Source organism: Lissotriton vulgaris, chromosome 8 (genome assembly GCF_964263255.1).
Source record: "Lissotriton vulgaris chromosome 8, aLisVul1.2, whole genome shotgun sequence".
Lineage (NCBI taxonomy): Eukaryota > Metazoa > Chordata > Amphibia > Caudata > Salamandridae > Lissotriton > Lissotriton vulgaris.
The window spans coordinates 1,128,450,521-1,128,473,308 of record NC_141696.1 but is presented as its reverse complement, the minus strand read 5'-3'; the positions used below and the strand labels follow the sequence as shown (position 1 = coordinate 1,128,473,308).

General features: G+C 49.3%; 1 protein-coding gene across 7 annotated transcripts in view; it reads left to right on the top strand.

Moving 5' to 3' along the window:
* The window catches only part of FNDC3A (fibronectin type III domain containing 3A), a 1,489,010-nt gene that overhangs the window by 1,429,089 nt on the left and 37,133 nt on the right, over positions 1 to 22,788 (top strand). For all 7 annotated transcript variants that reach the window (XM_086934979.1, XM_086934981.1, XM_086934980.1 and 4 more), the window contains one exon: positions 1,106 to 1,233. In XM_086934979.1, coding sequence (XP_086791105.1) covers positions 1,106 to 1,233 — 128 coding nt within the window. The remainder of the gene's footprint in view (positions 1 to 1,105; positions 1,234 to 22,788) is intronic.

The window sequence follows — 22,788 nt, the reverse complement described above, 5'->3', positions numbered from 1 at the left end:
AGCACAGCATAGACGTCGTTGCTTGTTACATGACCAAATAAAAGCATGACAAATGTAGTAAGTATTCTGTATGTATCCCACTAGTGAATACTGCTACAAGCGTAACGCTAAATAGGGTTGAAGCAAGTAACAATTTCTCAGCTAACGGTAATGCTTACAAAGGTAATATAACCAATGCAACAGAATGTAGTGTAAACTTCAATGTGAATGAAGTTCCATCATCCTGAGTGATCCTGTTAGAACCCTTTAACAAGCGCCATATGTGTAGTAAGCTGAAAAAATCGCAGGTGGTATAGGTATGGAGGAAACACTGTCTTGACATCGCAAGAAATATAGCACATGGCTGTGTGCTATGAAAACTGTCAAAAGGAAGTGGACGGTCATAACTAGGTATAGTGCCCAGGCTGTGACTTCTTGTTTTGGTGACAATAACCAGAGCCCTAGGTCTGGGATGAGTAAAAGTACTGTGTTCAAATATCAAGCGATACTGACTTGTTGCCATGGAATGTTCATCATTGAGACCCCTATGTTTTTTTTTTAGACAGTGCGTCCATCTATGTTCCTTGTTGAGTAATGTACGTTGGCTGTTGGTCTGTGAACTTGCCTGAGTTTTTCCAATACTGCCTACTTGATGTTGTCTTAATGTATCGTTTATCCACATAAAAGCTAGACATTTTAGTGGAATTAGGATTGCTTCTTTTATTGCTTTTGTGTGCCCCTATAACAGATGTGGACCTTCCTTGAGTTCCTACCTGTGTATCTTGTATTATAGGAACAGGTAATCATATAGATTACATTCTCCCTGTTGCAGTTAGTACAGTTATTATTGATCCGATAATTATAATTCAAAGTGTGGTGTCTCAAGCTTAAGTTACAATCAAAATAATTATAGAAGGAAGCTCTTTCCACCTGTCTCCCTCTGTTGACCATGGCAACCCTACGCAAATCCCGGGTAAAATGCCATAGTTTCAAAATACAAGATAAAACGCTTTATTTAAAGCAGCATTATGGTAATACTGCTAAGAACCTCAGAAATAACTGTGAACTATATTTTGTTTGTTCACATCAGTTCTTACTCATGTTTTTCATTTTTTGCTTCCCCCAGTTATACGAATAGACCGACTAAATGAGCATACCTGTGAAGTCACATGGGAGGTTTTGCAACCAATGAAAGGAGATCCAATTGTTTACATTCTTCAGATTATGGTTGGAAAGGATTCCGAATTCAAACAGGTATATAAATGCATTGTTTTTATTGTTCTGTGAATAACATTTTCAGTTCTCATAAGTGAAACATAAGCTTACATAAAATGTTATCAACATGATATTTTTAAGTCTCACCTGAGACAACGCGCATGCGCTGCTCTGGTGAGACTTTTTGTAAGGGGGCTTCAAAAAGCTGACCCCAATCTTGTGTGGCCTAAAGCGTGCGGTTACGCGCACGGTTACATGCAAAGTCGCCATCTGGCTTTCCTCTCTCGTCATGGCTCATTAAGTGCATCGCTCGCGGGCATCCTTACAGCGCTTGCACATTCCACTTGCCAGACGCACCTCCTTGTTAAACACTGTAGGAAGCAGGGAGAGAAGCTAATAAGAGGGGTAGGGAACCAAGTCTCCGTAATCTAAGGAATAGAAGGTCCGGTTTATGGAGATCAAGTAGAACAGAAAGTTCGTGACAGTGTCAAAACCAGCTGTTTTATCTGGGTTTAGTTTCAGGTGGTTGTGATTCATCCAGTCCCGGATAAAGAGCATTAAGGATTGGAAATTAGATTTAGAGTCAGGAGAGTGAGAGCAAAGATGAGGGGAGCTATGTAAAGAGAGGAGCCTTGAGGGACCCCACATAGCACCTTCCTAGGTTCAGCCGAGAAATCGCCCAGACGGACCGCTTGGGTGCGATCACTTAGGAAGGAGGACAGCCAGACCAGGGCCGAGCCACCGATCCCCGCCGCCCCGACACGGGAGAGTAAGATGGAATGGTCCACTGTGTCAAAGGCGGCGGAGAGATCGAGTAGCACCAAGGCCTGGGAGATGTTAGTGTCCAATCCCTCTCTAAGGTTGTCAAGTACTGAAAGCACGACTGACTCGGTGGAGTGAGCTGGGCGAAAACCGGCTTGGACGGGGGCCAAGACTCGGTTTTCTTCCACGTAGGTGGTGAGAACTCTGGTCACATGTCGTTCCAGAACTTTCCCTAGGAAGGGGAGCAGAGTTCAGTTTCAGACGGCTGAGCTTCATCCATTCCGCGACGTCTTTAATTCCTTCCTGGAGGCTGGCTCTGGCAGTGGCGGGGTCGTTGGTGAGGGAGAGGATCAGCTGGGTGTCGTCAGCGTAGGAGATGATGTTTAGGTTGTGTTGGCGTGCGATGGCTGCGAGGGGGCTCATGTAGAAAGTTTTAGCGCCTTCAGTTCATCATTGAAGCAAACCACAGTTGTCGAGCAGAGACGAGATGGGGCAATTCAGAGACCAGACCACCAAGATCTGCGGCGTTCCTCAAGGCTCCTCGCTCAGTCCCACCCTCTTCAACGTAGGAGAGGAAGGGGGAGGCGGACTCTCTGAGTTCTGTCGGAGAGGAAAGAGGTGATCCATTCCAGAGCTTTTCCTTGGATCCCGGCGTGGTTGTTAGGGTGCGGTGGCAGACTGTGTCGAATGTCCCTGGTCTGACCACTCACTGATTTCTCTCAACTTGGCCCACCCACCAAGCCCTCGCACCCTAAAAATATCTGGGTACGATCCTGGGGTCGGGTAGATGTGGCCTCTCTAGTTGGAGTCGTTCGTCCGTCTAGAGGAGACCCGCCTAAGTGGGGCGACGCAGGCTGAAAGTAACCAAGAATTGATAGAGCTTGCTTGTTCTGAGGAGGGCAGACCAGATAGGTGCTCGGAAACCGGACTGCGATGGGTCGAGGGAGCCGTTTGTCCCGAGGAAGGCGGTTAGCTGTTTGTTGACGGTCTTCTCGATGACTTTGGGGGGGAAAGGGAGGAGCGACATGGGGCGGAAGTTCTTAAGGTCTGTGGGGTCCGCGGTGGGTTTCCTCAGGAGGGTGCTGATCTCTGCATGTTTCCAGCTCTCCGGAAAGGTGGCAGATTCGAAGGAGATGTTGATGATGTTCCGGAGTTGGGGTGCGATGATGGAGTCGGCTTTGTTAAAGATGTGGTGTGGGCAGGGGTCGGCTGGGGAGCCGGAGTGGACGGTGTTCATCACGTGGGTGGTGTCTTCAGTGCTGACGGAGGTGGTGGTGGTGGGGGACATACACAACAGCTGCGGCGAGGTGAGTGAGTCGCAGAGGTCTTGCGAGGGTGTGATGTTGTTGTTGCTGGCGCTGGGGTTGGAGAGCTCTTTAACGATGCTGAAGAGTTCCTTGCTGTTGTTGGTGTTGTTGTCCAGTCGTTCTCTGAATGCTGTCCTTTTGGTGGTGCGGATCAACTGGTGGTGTTTGCGGATGGCGTTCTTGAGGGCTATCATTTTTTCTGTTGACTGGTCGTGGCGCCAGGATGGAAAGAGGAGCATGTCCAGGCCCGGCAGGAGGGTCGGGACAGGGGAGGGGGGAGAGAGGAAGCGGATGTATCGGGGCATGAAGAACGGGAAGAGCGGCTGAGGCTGTCAGTCCCAGGTTATTAATGTGGGTGGTCAGGGAGGCTTCAATAGGCCAAGGGCCTTGGAGACAGAATAGTTGCGCCGATGAGTATTGAAGCAGGATTTCTTGGAGTTTTTGAGGTCGTTGGTGAACCACAAGACTTTCTTGCTGCCGGGTCTGCTGGGAGGAATCTTCAGTGGTGGCACAATACTTGTAGGGGCGGGAGGGAGGAAGGGGCCGTGGCCTCGGCCTCGGTGAGGGGGCATGGCCTCGGCGCTCGCCAAAGTGGCGTGAGGGGGAGAAAGTGATCAGTAACCTCCCGCCGCAGCCTTCAATCGGCTGCGCGGGGAACCGAGATCAGCTGGTGAGTGAGGATTGTTAAAAACAAGGAACACAGGTTCAAACAAATACTTTCAGTAATAATATTAAAAAACCAAGAGGTCCGCTCCCGGCTTCCGCCTCAGGAGGACTCGTGATAGCTGGGCAGACGCTAGTGATCAGCGTCTATAAGTGCGCGCTGGAAGGGGGCGTGGCCTCGGCGAGGGGGCGTGGCCTCGGCGCTCGCCAAAGTGACGTGAGGGGTAGAAAGTGATCGGTAACCTCCCGCCGCAGCCTTCAATCTGCTGCGCGAGGAACCGAGATCAGCTGGTGAGTGAGGGTTGTTAAAAACAAGGAACACAGGTTCAAACAAATACTTTCAGTAATAATATTAAAAAACCAAGAGGTCCGCTCCCGGCTTCCGCCTCAGGAGGACTCGTGATAGCAATGCAGGAACTCCCTGACTTTACAGGGCTTTCTGGGGCTTGAAGTCCTTGCCCTATCTGAATGCATGTCCTGAAATGCACGGCAACTGGAATCCTTAAGAAGCCCCTGACCGCACACTGAAGAGACTCCCCGCCTCCTGGGTTTGGGGGTTTCCAGGGCTTGACGTCTTTGCCCCCTCTAAATGCACCATTATATATAACAAACTGAATATTCAAAAAACCGAATGCATTTTACATCACACATCCCTACTTCCCCTATATAGATAATCGAATCCCTGCCTAACAAATTCTTATGTTATCAGCCTCATGGTTATTGTATAGGCTGAGCTATTAGTAATCTCCCTAACTGTTTAAGGCCAAGACGTATAACCATTCCTTGATACTCAGAAAGCTGTTGGGCTTGCAGTTCGATATTGACGCTCCACATGCCCCCCCTTAGCAATCAGTTTTCATGTCTGCTGCTCTCTGATACCTTTCTCCCCAACATTCCTCTATGGAGAGTAGGGGGTGAGCCTCTGTGTAGCCTCTCGTATCGGCGTTCTATAGCATAAACAATGCCTCTGTTAAAAATGTGCTCGAAAGGCAAGCGATTGTAATCAAAGCTGGATTGCCTCATAGCACTAATCACAACTCACAGTCATCTGGACTAGATAGCAGAGGATTTCTTTCTTCCGTATTTGTGCTATTTTTGTTAACTAATGTCTATCTGCATCTTAAATGATATAATGATTTCAAATATCCTTGTCAACTAGCATCACCAATCAGAATTCCTGCCAGTGATTTCGAGACGCATATTCCTTACCTTAGAATTATCCCCATGAATGACACTGGATCCTGAAAATCTTGAAGAGTACACCTGTGCGCCAGTAGGTGTCATCATTCGGCTATACAGCGTCTACACCGGATGTGATGTGCACAGTGCCTATATAAGCACCATCCCAGTGTGCTGACATCAGTTCTTTCCTTTCCGCTCCATTCAGCACAGATCTGGTAGAGCTACCTCCAGTCACTTTTTGACTGAGCTTTGTTTCGAATCCTTTCTCCTGGTGTTTGAGGGATGCCACCCAAGAACCCAAGGGGTTTAAAATTCTGTGGTGCTTGTCACTGACAGTTGTCTGTGATAGACCCACTCTTGGTTTGTTTGCGGTGCTTGAAGTGGGACCACAACTCCAAGGTGCTGCTCAGTGTTAACAATTTTCCATTGTCGGCCCATCTCTGCTAGCAATCGGCCATAAGCCAAGAAATGGCTTGTCAGTAATTCACAGTCAGTCTTTCATTGCTCGAAGGGTATGAGTACTCCATTGTGGAAAAGAGCGCCCCAGGGTGCCCACACCAGCAGCCTTCCATGCCATCAGTCCCTCCCTCCCATGTTCCGGAAAGGCCCGATGGAACTGATGAAGCTCTCAGAGAAATATTGTGACACAAGCTCCTTTGAAAGATATTATGTGCTACACATAGCAGATTGTTGGCCTCACAGGGAACCCTCGCATGTGGCAACAAGGCTTCTTGCACTACACGTTGTGCACGATCGGTAGAGGGCAGTCCCAGTTCTTCCAGTAGCCGTCCCGCTAGCCAGTGGGCAGGCCATTGTAGGTTCGCTGCTAGATAATAATATTCGAAGTTAGGGGCCCCAAGGCCTCCTTTTCTCAATTGGTAGGTGCAACTTGTGTATTGCAGCTCTGTGCCTGCTTTTATTCCAGAGGGATCCTCGCAACTTATCATGCAGGGTGTGAAACGTGCTTCAGGGTATGTTAACTGGAAGATTGTGAAAGAAATGTAGCAGAAGTGGAAGCCTCACCATTTTAGACACTGATACTCTACTCTGGACAATGAGTGGGAGCGTGCTCCAGAATGCCATTTAGTCACGAAGGGAGGTGATGGCCATACTAAAGTTTCCATCCATGAGATCTTGTGTGGTATGATAAATATTAATGCCCAAATATCGGAAGGTGTGTGGCTCCCAACAGAATAGGTGAAAGACCACCATCAAGTGCTGGTGCAGGCATTGCAGGTAGATCGACACCAGACAGGACTTGGCCCAGTTCACTCCCAAGCCCGAAGCTGCCCAGAACTCCATCAGCATGTCCCTGAACTCCGATATACCGTTTCGGAAGTCCCAGGCTTAGATTAATATGTAGTCTGCATATAGAGATATAATATGTAGCCCTCATTCTAATGGTATGCCCCATGCTTGGCCTTGTTGTCCGAGCTGCTGTGCCAGTGGCTCCACCCCTAAGGCCAAGAGGAGTGGAGACAAGAGCATGCCTGGCGTGTGCCTCTGCTCACCAAAAATGGGGCAGAAATACAATGTCCAATCTTGACTCGAGCAGTGGCTCCGTAAAGAAGAGTTCTGATAAGTCGTTGGAGCCTGCCAGTTATGCTCATGGATGTTCGCATCGAGAACATAAATCCCCAGTCTATGGTATCAAATGCCTTCTCCAGGTTTAATACTATACATGCCGCGTGGGGCCAGTGGACAGGGGCCAACTCCACCACTCTGTGGAGCCTACGAACATTGACAGTGGTGGATCTGCCAGGTATGGAAGCCATTCTGATTCGAATGAACCAAATGGAGAAGGCGCTGGAGGAGACGTACCGCAATTATTTCACTTAGGATTTTGTTGTCTGTCCTGAGCATAGACAGTGAGCGATATGAAGTCACCCCTGATGGCCCTCTTTCTTGCACTGTGATAGGTGCGTTGAACGCCTCCACGTCTAGGGATTGATGACTGGCAGTGTAACTCTATCGAGGAAGTCTTGGATGTGGGCCTGGCAGTCTATGGGGGGAAAGAATCATAGAGGTTTTGATAGTGAGTGGTGAATGCCGCTTAACTAGTAATCAGGCGGGTTGGAGTCCTTCTAAGCATGGTGATAGGGGTGACTGACCGGTATCAGTCTCCTCAGTAGCCATGCCAACAGGGGGCCGGAATTGTCTCCTTCTGCATGCAGTTTGGCCTGATAAGCCCTGAGGTCAAGCCATCATAGCTGCTCAATAAGTTGGACATGACGCTCCATGGCTGTCGCCAGAGCTTGTTGTACTATTGGATCTATGCACGGTGCCATTTTAAGAGCCCCTAAAGATGTCTCTGTCTGGACCAGGTCCCTATGGTGGTCAGCCCTCGCACCCACAGCCGCATGGATGCACTGTTCTCTGAACACCACTTTCAGCGTTTCCCTTTTCACTGACCTGGAGATAGCTGTGCCCCCGTTCTCTGTCAGATAATGGGATAACTCCTCTCGGTTCGCATCCCAAAATAGCGGGTCTTCCAGCATGGTTGGCTGTAGTTATCATGTGAGGACCGATGGGCCCGGTCTCCCCATTCAAGATGTAATTGGAGTGTGTTGTGGTCTGAGAATGTTTTCCCTAAATATTCAGCGGCAGATTGGTGAGTCCACTCCTGGCTCCTGCACTGCTTCCCACCTCCCCTGCCATCCTTGAGCCCTGCTGATGTTTGTCCCCACCCCCCTGCTGACCACTGTTTTCGACTTGGCTGAGCCCTGATGACATCCCCCCTGGGCCGCACAGGGGTGCATGCCTTCAGCTACACACCACAGGGCCGGCTCTAGGCTCATGGTGGCCCTGTGCAGGGAGCGTAGGTGGGGGCCCCGGAAGAGGGTGTCCGGATTGGGCGGAGCTCAGGAAGGTGTTTTAATAATAATATGTCGGCACTGTGCATACAGAGCGATCTGCACATTGGTGGCCAGATGTTCCCAAACTTGTAAAAATGCAGGTACTTTGAGTTTCACACTGAAACTTCACATTTTGCCTTTTATTTCCAGAATAGCAGAGTGGATTATCACCAAAGTAAGACAAGATACTCAGTGACCAATAAAGAAATGGGGAAGATCAAAACCAGTAAGCATACACGGCATATAGAACTGTTCATTGCTCTCAAACAATCTATGGCTACAAAAATTACTGTCCTCGACTTCCACTAATATTTCAAGCTGTTAATATCTAACAAAACCACACCTACTTACCCCAACAATACTCCAAGCTACTACCACAAAGGAAATGCATATATCAGCAAAACACCATGAGAGGATACCAAAGCCAACGACAACCCTGGAGTCAAGTCCTTAAAGGCAGCTAAAGCAGCCAGGCCAATGGCTAAAATGGGATGTCCCAAACCCTCCTTTCTTTATCTTGTGGGCAGTGTCGATAGGAGGTCTTGCAAAATAACTAACGCTGGCGGTGGGAAAACCAAAAGAAGTACCCAACAGGTCACATCCAGCTCCAAGACGATGGAATTTGCAGAACACAAGTAAATAGTAACTGTTTTAAATTTCCCTTGTCCGCAAAGGCGGTTGCTCTTTCCAAGTGCAGACCTCCCGACTGTGGAATTGCCTACCTCTGTCACATAGGTGCATGACCTACTCATTTTCAGAAAAAGACTGAACACCTGGTTATTCCAGCAACAGCTGTAAGCCTCCCTCATTATCTGCTTAGCTCAGTAGCCTGTCACGAGGCTTTGCAGCGCTGGGACACTCGAGTAGCCACACGCTTTACAAATACCAATTTAACATAAAATAACAATTTAACATACTTTGAGCTGGGCGAGTGCCTGGTGAGGATGGAGAATCATCAATAAAATAAGGGGCATAATCAGTAAAAAAGAAAGCTGTCTTTAGACAGAGTACAAGTTAGGAAACCACTAAGGGTTATAAAGAATCTGAAGGTAAAAATATAGTCAGACAACGCAGGGATCAAGCGTAAGGCTCAGAGAAATGCGGCTGAAGATTCCATGGTCACTTCTAAAGTGAGAACTTTGTATAATACAGTACACAATGGAAATCACAGTGCATAAGGTGGTGACATTGTTTCACAAGTTGAACAGATCAGGAGACAGAAACTAATGCAACATCATATACCAATGCAATGTGTTCAGATAATGCTGCACTGTGACTGGGATCTCACATCTCACGGAACATACACACACGTTGAGGAGCACACAGACGCATGCATTTGTGAGTCAGGTCTCGGTTATGCACAGGCACACACTCAAGTAGTGGCGAATTTCCCTTCAAAATGCAAAATAGGCTTACTCTGTCTGCCGGTGACGACAACGTTAATTGTTCTTTATTAATGATGTGGAAGAATGGGGCTTGTTTTCTTGCTATGAAAGCAATATAACATGAAAAGAGAGTGGTGCAGTTTTTTTGTTTTTTTTAACACAGGGATGGCTAGGGCGCTTAGGTTTACCAGTTCCATAGCCAGTAGCTTACCCAGTCCATTTTTTTAAATTAGTATTGTGTCACTCGTTCTGTTTCTGAGCTCATTAAGGATTACAAGTGAAAAAAACGAGATTAATGAATTCAGGACTTCGCCTACTAGAATCCAAAGAAAATAAACATTGATGAGGCCAAAAGGTCTGTACTTGGCACACTGGTGATGTCTAAATTCCTTTAAACGTGTTATTACAAGCATATGCCACCTAACTAAAGAACGACAAAAGCTGCAGGCCACACAGACGTCTCAAGATTGCCAAGTCCATGCTTGAATAGCTCACTCTGCCAAGTATTTTTCTTTGCATTCTGGGACTTGTAGTGCCAATTTTACAAAGAGCTATCTTGACTGTGGTTCCCGAAGGCAAATAGAAACCCTAGACTGAATGATCTACTTATGCATGGGCCTGGGAAACTTGAAATCTCTGAGCCCGGAAGCCTGAATTTCAACCCTATTGGTTAAAACTTGAACATTTATGAGGCAGAATGTACTGTAGGGGGCTAGCGAAGTCGAGTTGATAAATGTGTTGCACATCTGTTCTGAGGGGCCGAATGTAAGTTTCTTAACTCTATGCATGAGTAGTTCATCCAGCCCAGTTCTTTTAATTGCATCCTGGGACTTGTGATCCTGTTGATCCTGTTATAAAAGTAACATCATAAGTCCAAAGATGCAAGAGAACATTTGATTTGAAGAACTGCGCATGCATTGACCTGGAACAGTGGTGTAAGGGTAAAAAGATGGGACCTCTCCTGCAAAATGTGATGGGAGGCCCTGCATCTCCCATGCCTCACATATATTAATTTTCTTTGGGCTGAATGGTGACCCTCGGAAGGATTCGGGCCCCCATCAACGGTTGAAGGCCTCTCTGCACTACAGGGGGCCTGCATTACGCCAATGACCTGGAAATCCACCTGTGTGGGAGGTGGTAAGTTGGGCGCCACTCCGTGATGTTCTGCATGGGGTGGAAAACAGTTTAGGTGGGACATCGGCTACAGGGAAGGCACACCCGAGAGAGAATATTGCACGGGGTCGATACGCCCTATATATGTGCAGCAATAGGCAAGGGATCCTTGTTTTGTTTCCATGGCAGCTTGTTATGCAGAGGCAAGGTTCACACACATGTGACGGAGGGCGGGGGTGCACGCCCAGGGAAAGCTGTGTCCATATGAGCCACTTCCAGGCTATTCCCTCCCATGCTGCCAGTGGAATGTAGAGCAGACCAGCTGTCGGGGTTATGTGGGAATGTATACAAGTTAAAGAGCCCTCCTTTAAAAGTATGCGCAGGCTGCAGGATTCTCGCGAGGGTTTAAAGGGTACCTGGAGACATGCAGTTAAAGCGGCGCCTCTTGAAAAGGCTGACTCACCGCTTGTCCTCTTGTCCCTCCCGTCTCTGGTAGCAGCCGAAGTTGGCATTTCAACGTACAGAGGAAGTCCTTTGCGCTCTCTCGCTCAATTGCTGCTGTTCGCCTTTCGGTTTATTTACACAGTAGCACTTCCTACTCTTTTTTTGGGGGGGGGGGGGGTCGCTGAGTTATGTTTTAATGATTGGAATGGGTTTACTCACTACCGGCTTTAAAAGCCCGACCCTTTTTTCTTTAAATATAGCGCCTAATATCAGGCTTGCTCATTTTTGCATGAGCGCTAGGTTTTGTCATTCCAGTGGGTTGAAGGCAGCAAATGGAGCTGTCCTGTTATGCTACCGATAATTGACGCGTCACTGAGCTGCGCACTGCGCACAGCGCGCGGGGGCTGTCCCAGGGCCGTCACATCGTAGGGCTAAGATTGACGGCCCTGGGACCCAAACTGCTGGCTGGCTGCCTGGGCAAGTGAAACCAAAACTAAACTAAACCAACAACGCTCACGCGTCGCTGCCATTGCCTGGAGGCTGCCAAATCCTGCCAGGGGGCCGACAGTGATCCTTCCGATCCGATCCTCGTCCGTTGTCGTGGCGGCCCCTGGGGTTTGGCGGCCCTGTGCAGGTGCACACTTTGCACATGCCTAGGGCCGGCCCTGCACACCACATCTTGCTGTGGCCCGGCTGCATACAGTGCTGTCTGTTTGTGTGAGGTGGTCTGATCACCGGGCCTCTGGCCGCAGGCTCTGCGGTGCCCTTCTCTGGGCCCTCTATCCTTTGCTCACACAGGGGATCCGGGGTTCTCATACCCGGCTTCAGCAGGCTACCCTTTCTCAGGAGCAACAATACTTCCACTCCAAGGATACTGCCCATCTAGCAGGAGGGGGGCACACATCCCCACTCTCCAAGTAGTATTCGGCCCCGGGGACCGGACACACTCCCACCACTCGAGTGTCTTAATGGTTGTCTTAATGGTCTTATTCCTGGACGCTTCCCGGTAACATGGGGCCCAAGGCAGGGGTGCCTGCTATTGCCATTACTCTTCGCACTTTCAATGGAATCACTGGCAGCGAGGCTCCGACACTTTCATTCCAATAGGGGTATAGGCTTCACCACTCAAGACCTGGTGGTCTCGATGTATGCGGAAGACATCACTCCTGCTGGACTAGGCCAAATCCATACTCTTTCCCCTTACGGATACCATACGCCCATTTCCCTTCATGTGCCAGCTGAAATGGGCTTATGAGCAAGTACGATACCTGGGTAATTGGCTGTGCCGTGACCCTGAAGAACTATGGCGAGCAAACTACCAACCACACATGGCAGTGGAGACAGACCGTGCAGCTCCATGGCCACTATCGACTGCACTATACCTATCATACAAAAACCCCAAGGCTAAAATCATGTTGAATTTGTACGCTGGGCTTCAGAGGGTTTGAGGAAGAGAGCAGGGCTGACTATTCTATATGCTCCCTCCATTCTACTCGCTAATAATCCTACAAAGGCTCCATTGCTCGAGCTCCCAAACATTAGACTGTTTTCGAACCTCTACCTCGATGACCAGTTCCTCCTATTGTTTGATGCTGCGGCAGCCCCACCCCGTACTGTTCTTGATACACTGCTATGTTATCAACTACGAGCCACTTGCTGCACCCTACATGACAAATTCACTTTTTTGTGTAAGTCAGATCATATCTCTATTCTTAATAATACAGCTCCTCACCTATATACTGCTCATGACTTCCTTAGCAGCCTTAAATTTGACAGCTTGGAGGAAAGTTGTATTCTTTACAAAGAGTTCTCTACAATTGCCTTGCTGCTATGCCCCAGGTCAATCACTGTCCATAGAGCTTTGCTCTCTTGAGGATTGATCATGTTATCATCCCAGGTTTTCTAGACTGCCTAAATCAGCCTGCCCTACCGTAGGAATTAGCTGCCCAATTTTAACGTATATTTCCTAATCTCTTTAAATGTGCCTTGCTTATTAGTTTTAAACATATCGTCATTTAAAATCCTTGGTTGTGATACAAAGCAGTATTTACCAAATGTGGATTCAGTGACCCATGTCAGTACCCACAAAACTACTAACAGTACAGGAAACCAATTTCATAGTTACTTTTGACTGTTATGGGAAGGTTCAGGTAGCAGTGTTTGAATGCCTATATTGAAATATGGGCATTCTGCGTGTGAGCACTACTGCTCCTTAATGTACCAAACTGGCATTGTGCTGCACATGTCGCTCAATATTTAGCATGCCCATCCATCTTGAGCGTGTTGTAGCATGTTAAACACCATGTTTGCTGTAACCTCAAACAGACCTAGTTAGAACCTTTGGTGTTGCCCTAAATAATAGAGCCCTCAGTCCAATTTCCATGCTCTGGAAATACTGTGGGTTAAGTCCCGATTTTTCCCAGAGGAGCCAGAACCATCACCGATAATGGTTTTCAGAACCAGAATTCCACTGAGGTCTTTTGTGAAATCACCCCATCTTTAAGGTTGTGCTTTAGGATATAGCATTTAGGTGATATATTCCAATGACTGGATAGTAAAGTATATAGTCACTGTGCCCAGCCCAGTGGTCATAGGAGTAGTTTCTTCCTCTTATCTAGCTAAATTGGAGATCTTAATCCTCACACTTGGACTGAAGGAGGTTAGTCGCATAAATAGACATCCTCCATTACAGTGTCTAAAATATTCATAAAATACTCAGGGAATGATGCCACCAATCATATTAACTGCAAAAACAACAAGTGATGGACCGAATGTGGATCAATGTCACACATTCCCCCAGTCAAAAGATCTGGGCCCAAATCCATCGTTTTTTTGCACTCCACACCACCCTGGGTTAGACAATGGCGATATGCAAATCAGCTCTGACCCTGTTGCCCCATGGGAACAGTCCAGTCCGAACTACAAAAGCCATGTCCTTCCCAGAACGGCAATTGCAAAAACAACAAGTGATGGACTGAATGTGGATCAATGTCACACACTCCCCCAGTCAAAAGATCTGGGCCCAAATCCATCGTTTTTTTGTCCGGTCCTCGGATGCTTGATTCCGTTCTGGGAAGGACATGGCTTTTGTAGTTCGGACTGGACTGTTCCCATGGGGCAACAGGGTCAGAGCTGATTTGCATATCGCCATTGTCTAACCCAGGGTGGTGTGGAGTGCAAAAAAACGATGGATTTGGGCCCAGATCTTTTGACTGGGGGAGTGTGTGACATTGATTGTTGTTTTTACCAATCATATTAACAACTTGTACAGCATCAGCTATCCTAGACTATTTGTGTTCATTTTTTGCTGTGAAACACGTGTTTTAAGGTGAGTCCGAAAAGAAACCTTTACCATTCGTTAAGATGCTCATTCTTCTTTTAGTCTCTACCAATAGCAATTCCAAATTCTTCATAAAACGTTAACAGTAGCATAGACAGGCAAATTAAACACTGTCTCTAAATGGATCCCAGCCAGCCAGAGACGAGGAGTGGGTTAGTGTTTTCTGATATGGCCAGATGTCTCTTAGTTGCCCAATTGAGAATGTCCTCGGAATGATCCCAGTGGCTAATCACAGCAGGCGCTGGGAGACAAGGAGAGAGAGAAAGAAGGGACGGTGAAGATAGGGAGAAAGCAATCGGAGAGGAAAAGGTATAAAAAGGAGAGAAGGAGAGAGAGAGAATGGATGGAGGGAACGAGAGAGATTGTGCAGGAGATGAAAGGAGCGGGCTAGTTTGATCATTTTTCTCAGGGTTGCTTTTGTTCCCCAGTCCAGTCCTTGCGCTCATGGCTGCTCTCTCCTTAGCAAACTGACTGTAGTCCTTTACTTGTTGCAGGTGCTAGCCCCACCAGAGCTTTCTGATATTTTAAAAAAAGATATAAACATCACACTTGCTCGGCACAAGGCCCCCTGTCTTGCTATATTTGGGTACCATACAATATACCACTCTGGATTTACTCGGGGCTCTCGAGGCACAGCCATCCTCCTACATCGTCGAGTCCCCTATGTTCACACCAGGCAGTGGTTAGACCCCGGAGGCTGTTACACCATTATTTCTGGTACACTGCACGGCAAAACAATAATTATTGGTAGTACATACGCCCCCCGCCCTAGTTAACACCTTCTATTGATAGAATCACACGACAATAGGTTGAGCTCCCGGAGTGTATGACATGTTGGGGGGGAGACTGGAACGAAGTGATGGCATCCATAGACAGGCGGCGAAATCTCAGGCGAGATTCCCTGATTGTGAGACCAAACTACATCTCCTCACCACTACACTGGGATGGGCGGACATAGTGTGTGAATTTCACCCCTCTGAGCAAGGATACCCATACATGTCCGCGGTTCATGGAGCATTGTCCCGATTACATAATATATATATATTTTTTTTTAATTTTTTGAAGACCTTTATTGTGCATGTTGCAGAAGAACAAATACGGGCCTACAACCATCCGGCCGGCCACAACACTTATGAGCACAGGTGTCAGCATTACGGTCTTCCGACGGCATCAAGTATTACGACAGCAATTGATAACAGTTACGCTGGAAAGGACATGCCGCCAGGGAGAAGGATCAGTAAAGGTCAAATTTTAAAGTTTTTGATGAAATAAAAGTCAATGAAGGATAGGTATAAAGGAGATCCGAGTCCGTACATTGAGTCCACATGAGTAGGCAACAGTAGAAATAATATCAATTACGTGAAGCTCTTCGTCAAAGCGGCAAAACAGTAGAGAAACAAAACGGTCAACAGGAGCCACGCTCGTGCCACTTCCAGTGCCACCCACTCCCAACCATCCCCTATCACAGACCCAGAAAGGAAAACAGTATGAGAAAGCGCAGGAAAGTAAAAGAAAGGCCCATAGAAACTAAATACAGAAATTAAATCTACCCCCCCACCCTGCACCAACGCGGAGGCTACGGCCTACCCCCCCCCGACAATGTGCCTGTCGCCCCATAAAGAACCCGAAATGTAGTTCAAGCAAAAGAAGAAGAAAGGAAAAAGGAGGAAAAGTAATGAAAATGTTACCATGGAATATAGAGAGTGAGAAAAGGCCATCCTAATCTGCGACCCTCAAAAACTACAAGTGAAGCGGGAGGAGGAGCCAATCAAACCATTCCCGGTACCCCAGTCAGAAACACAATCCCCACACAATTTGCGGCTGTTGAGAGCCAGATATTAGTACAAAAGCAGTTAGGGAAAAAACATTACAACTTGTGCGACTTAGACAAGAATGTACAACTTCCAATCCCGGTCCCACCAGCCCAGCAACCGACAGTACATGGAGAACCTAGCCCTGACCCGACCTCGGACAGACCCAAAAATGAAGCGCATGAAAAAGGCCCGCCCCCACCAAGACAAAGAACCAACATGGCCGCACATCGACCTAGCCCTGGCCCGAACGTGGATACACCCCCAGACGCGCCACCCGAGAGAGGCCCGCCCACCACATGACAAAGGAGTAAAATGGCAAGAGGGAGGAGGTCATCAACAAGAAAGCACAAAATGGCCGCGATGAGTCATCAGGGAGTCTAACGAGTGTAACAAAATGTACCATAATTCCACCAAAAGCACACGTTGTTGTAAGCAGGATAGAAAAGAGGCTCAGCGCAGGAGGAAGAGGCAGCTGCAACGTCCCAGACAGTCCTCGAGGCACACACGACAGGGAGTCCAGCCACAATGTTGCACACTGCGCTGGGAGGGGAAACAAAGTGTCCCGTGTAGAATCTTCAAGCTGTAGGTCTTGGGCAGCAGCGAAATACACAGCGAGCTCAGCTGAACAACAGGCGAGGGAGAGCGCAGGCTCCCGACACGGCGCAGGCGGCGACAGGCGGCAACTTTGCGACTCCGGTTCAGTAGTGCACCGTCCCGACACAGACGCCATTTGGTCCAGCCTGTCCCCCAATTCCAGGTAGCAGCGGCGGACTTCCGAGCGGAGATCGTGCAAGGCCGACAGAACGGCTCCAAGTGAAGGTTCAGACTGTTGCCCCTGGGTTTTGTTTCCCCGGGGGGTCCCTCGAGTCTCGGGTACTCCTGTCGTCAGGGCAGCACCGGTCTCTGGCGTGGACGGGCGTACCTCCCCGCAAAACCTGGCGGCGCACTCCGCCATTATGCACAAATTGACACAACAGTCACCGGTGAAAGGAGAGCACCGGCGCCCTCCCTTTTAGCTGCTATCAGAGTGGCGTGCACCGTGTCTAAAAATTATTCCGCTCGATGTAAGCGTCCCTCAGCGACCACGGGCGGCGAGTCACGGGGTCCACAGGCGATACGTGACCCAAAATGGCCGGACAGTCTCCTCCCGTACCTGCCGTCTCCAACAGAGGCTCCGCTGCGACGGGGTTCAACAGCTCCGTAATCCCAGTCCTCTCTCCGTCTACCACATGTCACCCCAGGCGGCTGAGCTCGAGAAGCGCCTCACAGGAGTCACACTGGTTCCGCCGCAGCCAGTGCCGGCGGAGCGCTCCGGCCGGCAACAGGTCCCCGGGGCACGGCAGGAGGAATCCTCGCCTGTGGGGTCCAGGGTCAGGAGCCAGGAGGCGAATATCTTCGGCTGCCGGGCGGATCGAGGGTCCGGGAAAGCACCGCCGAGATCAGCGCCGTTTCGCACACAGTCCACCGTCAAGTGCGCCAGGATTTGAAGCAGGATTTCAGCACGGCAGAAAAAGACTAGCGGAGCCGGGAGCCTACAGGTCCGCTCCGGTCGCCATCTTGGCTCCTCCCTCGATTACATTATATTTTGACATTGTACTGCTACATCCCTCGGATCTCCCACGTATCTCATTTATCGAGGGGACTCTCTGATCACTCTCCTGTCTTACTTAAATTTTATATTGACTCTAAAAAAAAACCTTTAGATGGGGGATGTCTCCATGGCATCTCAGAGACACAGAGTATCAGGAGGCTCTAGCCCAGACGGTGACAGATTATTTCACGACGAACGTAATCTATGCCCCATCCAAAATTACATTATGGGAAGCAATCAAACCCACAATCTGTGGCGCAGATATAAGCTTCCACGCCGGGAACCAGCTCAAACGCAGGGCTCAACTAGAAGAACTTGAGCATCTTCAACTGAGCCTAGAAGCCCAACTGGTTGCGGATACTAATCCGCATCATCAGCGTAACCTACTTTTAGAATCGCATACAGCAACCTCTCACTCAAGAAGCGAAGGAAATATGGCTAGCCTCGCAGCATCAGATATATCACTGGGGAGATAAATCCAGTAAGATGCTGCATAGATTATACCAAGTTATTACACTTCCCTCAGGCGTTCCAACGCTACGAAGGTTGGGTGGAACCCTATACTCCTCCCCTGAATTGGTTGCCGCAGTGTTTGCGCAGTTCGTCTCCAAACTCTATAGGCGCAATGAGCTTTTAGCAGATCAAATTGTCGAATTCTTTAGAGATATTCCCCCGATTCCCCCGTACTCTTACCGACCACATGAAGGAACAATTAGATGCCCCCATTACAGTACATCAGCTTACCACAGTCCTTGGTAATATTCGACCGGGTAGCGTTCCGGGTTCTAATGGGTTTCCCGCTGAATTCCTTAAGCCACACATGGGGGCTTTGGGTCCGCATCTTCTGGCAACACAACACGAAGCATTTGATCACCAGGTGCTGCCTCCAGACTGGCAACATGCAGAGATCGTCCTATTCCTGATACCTGGCCGTCCGCCTGATGAACCATCGTCATACGTTTTGAGCTTAAATTCCTGGGCAAGGTTCTTGCTGATCGCCTCTGTATATGCATTCATGATCTGAGCCATCCCAGTCAATCCTGCTTCATGCCTCAACGCCCAACCAGACACAACTCAATGGCAAAAGCTCCAGAGTTGGGTCGTCCCCCGGCTACATTGCTTGCTGATATTGAGAAAGCATTTGATTTTCTAAGTTGGACATATTTGCTTGTATTTTGTGCGTGTGAGAGTGAACGCATTTGTGTGTGCTTGTCCATGTCTGTGCATGTGATGGTGTTTGCGTGCGCATGTATTTGGGTGTTTTTATATTAGTGCACAGGATTTTATGTGTGCTTGTGTTCTTGGATGTTTCTGGCTATGTGCGTGTCTGTGTGCATCAGTGTGCATATGAGAGTGTGTGCTCACATTGGTGTGTGCTTGTGCATGTCGGTGCTTGTGATGGTGTGTGCACGCTGGATTTGTTATTTTCTGGCGGCCGCTGTCCTGGATATTGACTTTAACTGCCTGATCTGATGCCTGACCTTAAGATGGCCACCAGTGTACAGTACAGTCCCCTGCCTGACCCCAAGATGGCTTCCATAGTGGCCCCCACACGTTGTTTTATTTCTCTGGGACAGCAATTGGACATTGACCAGACCTTGAACCTATCCCCTAACCTGCCTACACATAATATAGATTTATAGAGCGCATAGTTACCCGGAAGCATCCCAGCGCTAAACATCATGACTTGGAACCTGTGGAACTTACCCCAGACTGTGGAGACCTAGCAATTTGGATGATGCCCGGTAGAGCTACCATATAGCTAAAGAGGAAATGGGTTGTGGACTCCCCCTCCCTGCCGTCACCTACCCAGCCGGACCTTGGGTAAATTTTCGCCTCGTCTCTACGTCCTATCTTCCTCCTACCCCTTTACCCTATCCCCTTACCCTTCCTTGCTCCATTCACCTTGTCCCCTATGCTCTTAAATGCTTTTCTTGATACTTATGTAACTTTTAACTGATGCCAATTGCAACATTATTGTCCCTCATGTAAAGCGCTCTGATTCCATCGGGTCTAGCCAGCGCTATATAATAACTCAATAATTACATTTGTTCCCATTTAGTACTCTCTCTCTTTGTCTACCTCCCCAGCCTAGCTCCTATTCCACTCTCCCCTGAATCTCTCACCTTGCCTGCTAGTCTGCCTAGCCCCCCGACCTCTGTGCCATTTGACTAAGCTCTCCTTCTCCTCTTGTTGGGGAAAGATCCAATATTTATACTCTGGAATCTCAGCATACCCGCTGAGAGAGTCCACTGCGCCAAGGGAGCCACTCACAGCTGAGGTATGGTATGGCACCCCTTGCCAAAGCACTCCCTCTCCCCTTTTTGGGGAAGGATCCAGTATGTCGGCCTTGGAGTCTCAGAGACCCCTCTGAGAGAGTCCACTGCGTAAAGGGAGCCTCCCGCAAACGAGATAGGGAAGTGATACCACTTCCCCTGGGATCACAGCTTACTGGACTTTGGACCATGCTTTGACTCGTCTACCTGTTTGTGTCACCGTCGCCCTTCCCCTCCTCTTTCCATGCGGTGTCCTTCACCCTCCCCTCCTCTTTCCCGTCTTCATTACCTGTCTACTTCCCCAGCTCCTTCCCCCTCCCCTGAATCGTTCCCCTTGCCTGCTTTTCCCCTTACGTATTTGTGCTTATTGTTTACCTTGACCTTACAAGTAACTATGTTGCCATGCTCTAATAACTGTGTAACCTTTGTAACAATGTAACCTGTAACTATGATCTGATGCTCATGTGAAGCGCTCTGATACCTCTGGGTCTAGCCAGCGCTATATAAAACCTTTTTAAATAAATAAATTAAATAAACTACTCGAAGCTGTTAATTTCGGCCCACGCTTTCTGGCATATGTGCGAATATTATATACAGACCTAACTGCCTCAGTCAGGATAGCGGGTCATCGATCCGCCCCCTTTGCTATAGGCCGGGGTACTAGATAGGGCTACCCCCTGTCACTGTTATTGTTTGCCTTAGCCATAGAACCTCTGGCGGCATGGGTATGGAGCAATCCAGTGCTCAGAGGTTTTGAGTGGTCGCAGTCGTGCTCTGACCGTATTGCACTTTATGCAGATGACGCGTTGTTTTTTATGACAGACCCTTGGTTCTCGGGTCCCCATATCCTGCAGATTTTTCGAGTATTTGGGCAAACATCTGGCCTTCATACGAATCCCTCCAAATCAGTTATTTTCCCCTTATTTGTAGACCAGGGACGCAGTACTTGGGCAGAGCAGCTGTCGCATGCGACCACAAGCTTCAAATATCTGGCCATTTTTGTTTCACCCTGCCCGAAAATTTCGTGGGTTCATAACATTACACCGCTAATGGCCAACTTACGAGACGAGTCAGCGATATGGTCTCATCTCCCGCTGTCATTATATGGGCAATTTGTGATTTTCAAAATGGTCTCATTACCTTGGGGCCTGTATATAGTACAGAATTTGCCATATGATATACCACGTCCATGATTCACACAAGTCATACATAATAAGTTCTTGTGGGGGAGTGGGGCGGTCCGGGTGGCATTGGGCACTTGTACACAGTCTACATATTGCGGAGGTATAGCGGCCGCAGACATATATGCATACTACGCAGCATCTCACTTATTCGTCATCAACGAATGGTGGCACAACTCACCCTGCATACGTGCATGAGCATATGGCTATGGAGCATAAACCCTTTCTTCTGATACTTTATAACTACGCAAAGTTGTACTTCCTACCACCAGCTGGCAGAGTAGTGGTTCAGATATGGAGGTATGGTCCAACGTATAGGGTGGCAAGGCCGCCTGATGAGTATGACACCGCAGTGGCTAGGCAGATATCTGTGCCCTGTTGGGGCACTAGAGGGGTTCCAAAAGTGGGATCTTCTTGGTATATCTACTTTGGGGGATGGTATGCGGGGTACCGCCCTCCAATCTTTTCAACAGTTGCAGACCCTTGACCCTGTGACCAGGCAGGTCGCTCCCTCTGCCACCGCGCTGACCCCCTGTGCTCTGCTGCTGCCTCTCGTGTTATCTGCTGCCTGCAGACTTGTCTTTTACTCGTTTTTCTCACTTCTCCCTGTCTTACTGTGTCTTTAGACTTCCCCCTTTTTTATTTTGTGCCCCTTGCTATTTTTATTGTCGATTTGCGCCGCTGTGCCTGTCTCTTCCCTCCCTGCCCCCTCTTGCCTCCTGTGCCACCTTTCCCGCCGCTCGCGTCCTCAGTGGCCCCGCCCCCCACTTGCCATTGGCTGCCCCGCTCCCGCCTCCCAGCTGCTCCTCCCTTCCGCTCCCCCTCATGTGGAGGCCGCGCGGTGGTGAGAGGAGCGACCCTTGACCCTGTGACCAGGCAGGTCGCTCCCTCTGCCACCGCACAGACCCCCTGTGCTCTGCTTCTGCCTCTCGTGTTGTCTGCTGCCTGCAGACTTGTCTTTTGCTCGTTTTTCTCACTACTCCCTGTCTGACTGTGTCTTTAGACTTCCCCCTCTTTTATTTTGTGCCCCTTGCTATTTTTATTGTCGATTTGCGCCGCTGTGCCCGTCTCTTCCCCCCCTGCCCCCTCTTGCCTCCTGTGCCACCTTTCCTGCTGCTCGCGTCCCCCGTGGCCCCACCCCCCCACTTCCCATTGGCCGCCCCACTCCCAGCTGCTCCTCCCTCCCGCTCCCCCTCATGGAAGCCGCGAAGCGAACGCGCGCAGCGGACGGGCGCAGCGGGCGCGCCTAATGCAAGCCTGTCTGCGCCAGTCCGCGCCTGGACCACGCCCAACGCCAGGATCCCTGGCCCTCGACGATGCCAGCCCACCCGACTGAATTACGACGACGCCACCCTCCACACACTCAACACGGGCAGGACCCCCGCCTGCCACCGAGCCACCCCGAAACGAACCCTTCACCTGCCAAGCCTGCAAATTCACCTGCCTCCGGACCGGCACCGCACCCACCAGGCCAGACACCAGCAACAACCACCTCAAGTGCATCCTGCTCAACACCCGCTCCGTCCACAAGCACGCCGTCGAACTCTGGAACCTCCTCGACACAACAGCGCCGGACGTCGCCTTCCTCACAGAAACCTGGATGAACGCCTCCGCAGCCCCCGACATCGCCATAGCCATGTTACAAGATCGCCCGGAGGGACCGCGTCAACCAAACCGGAGG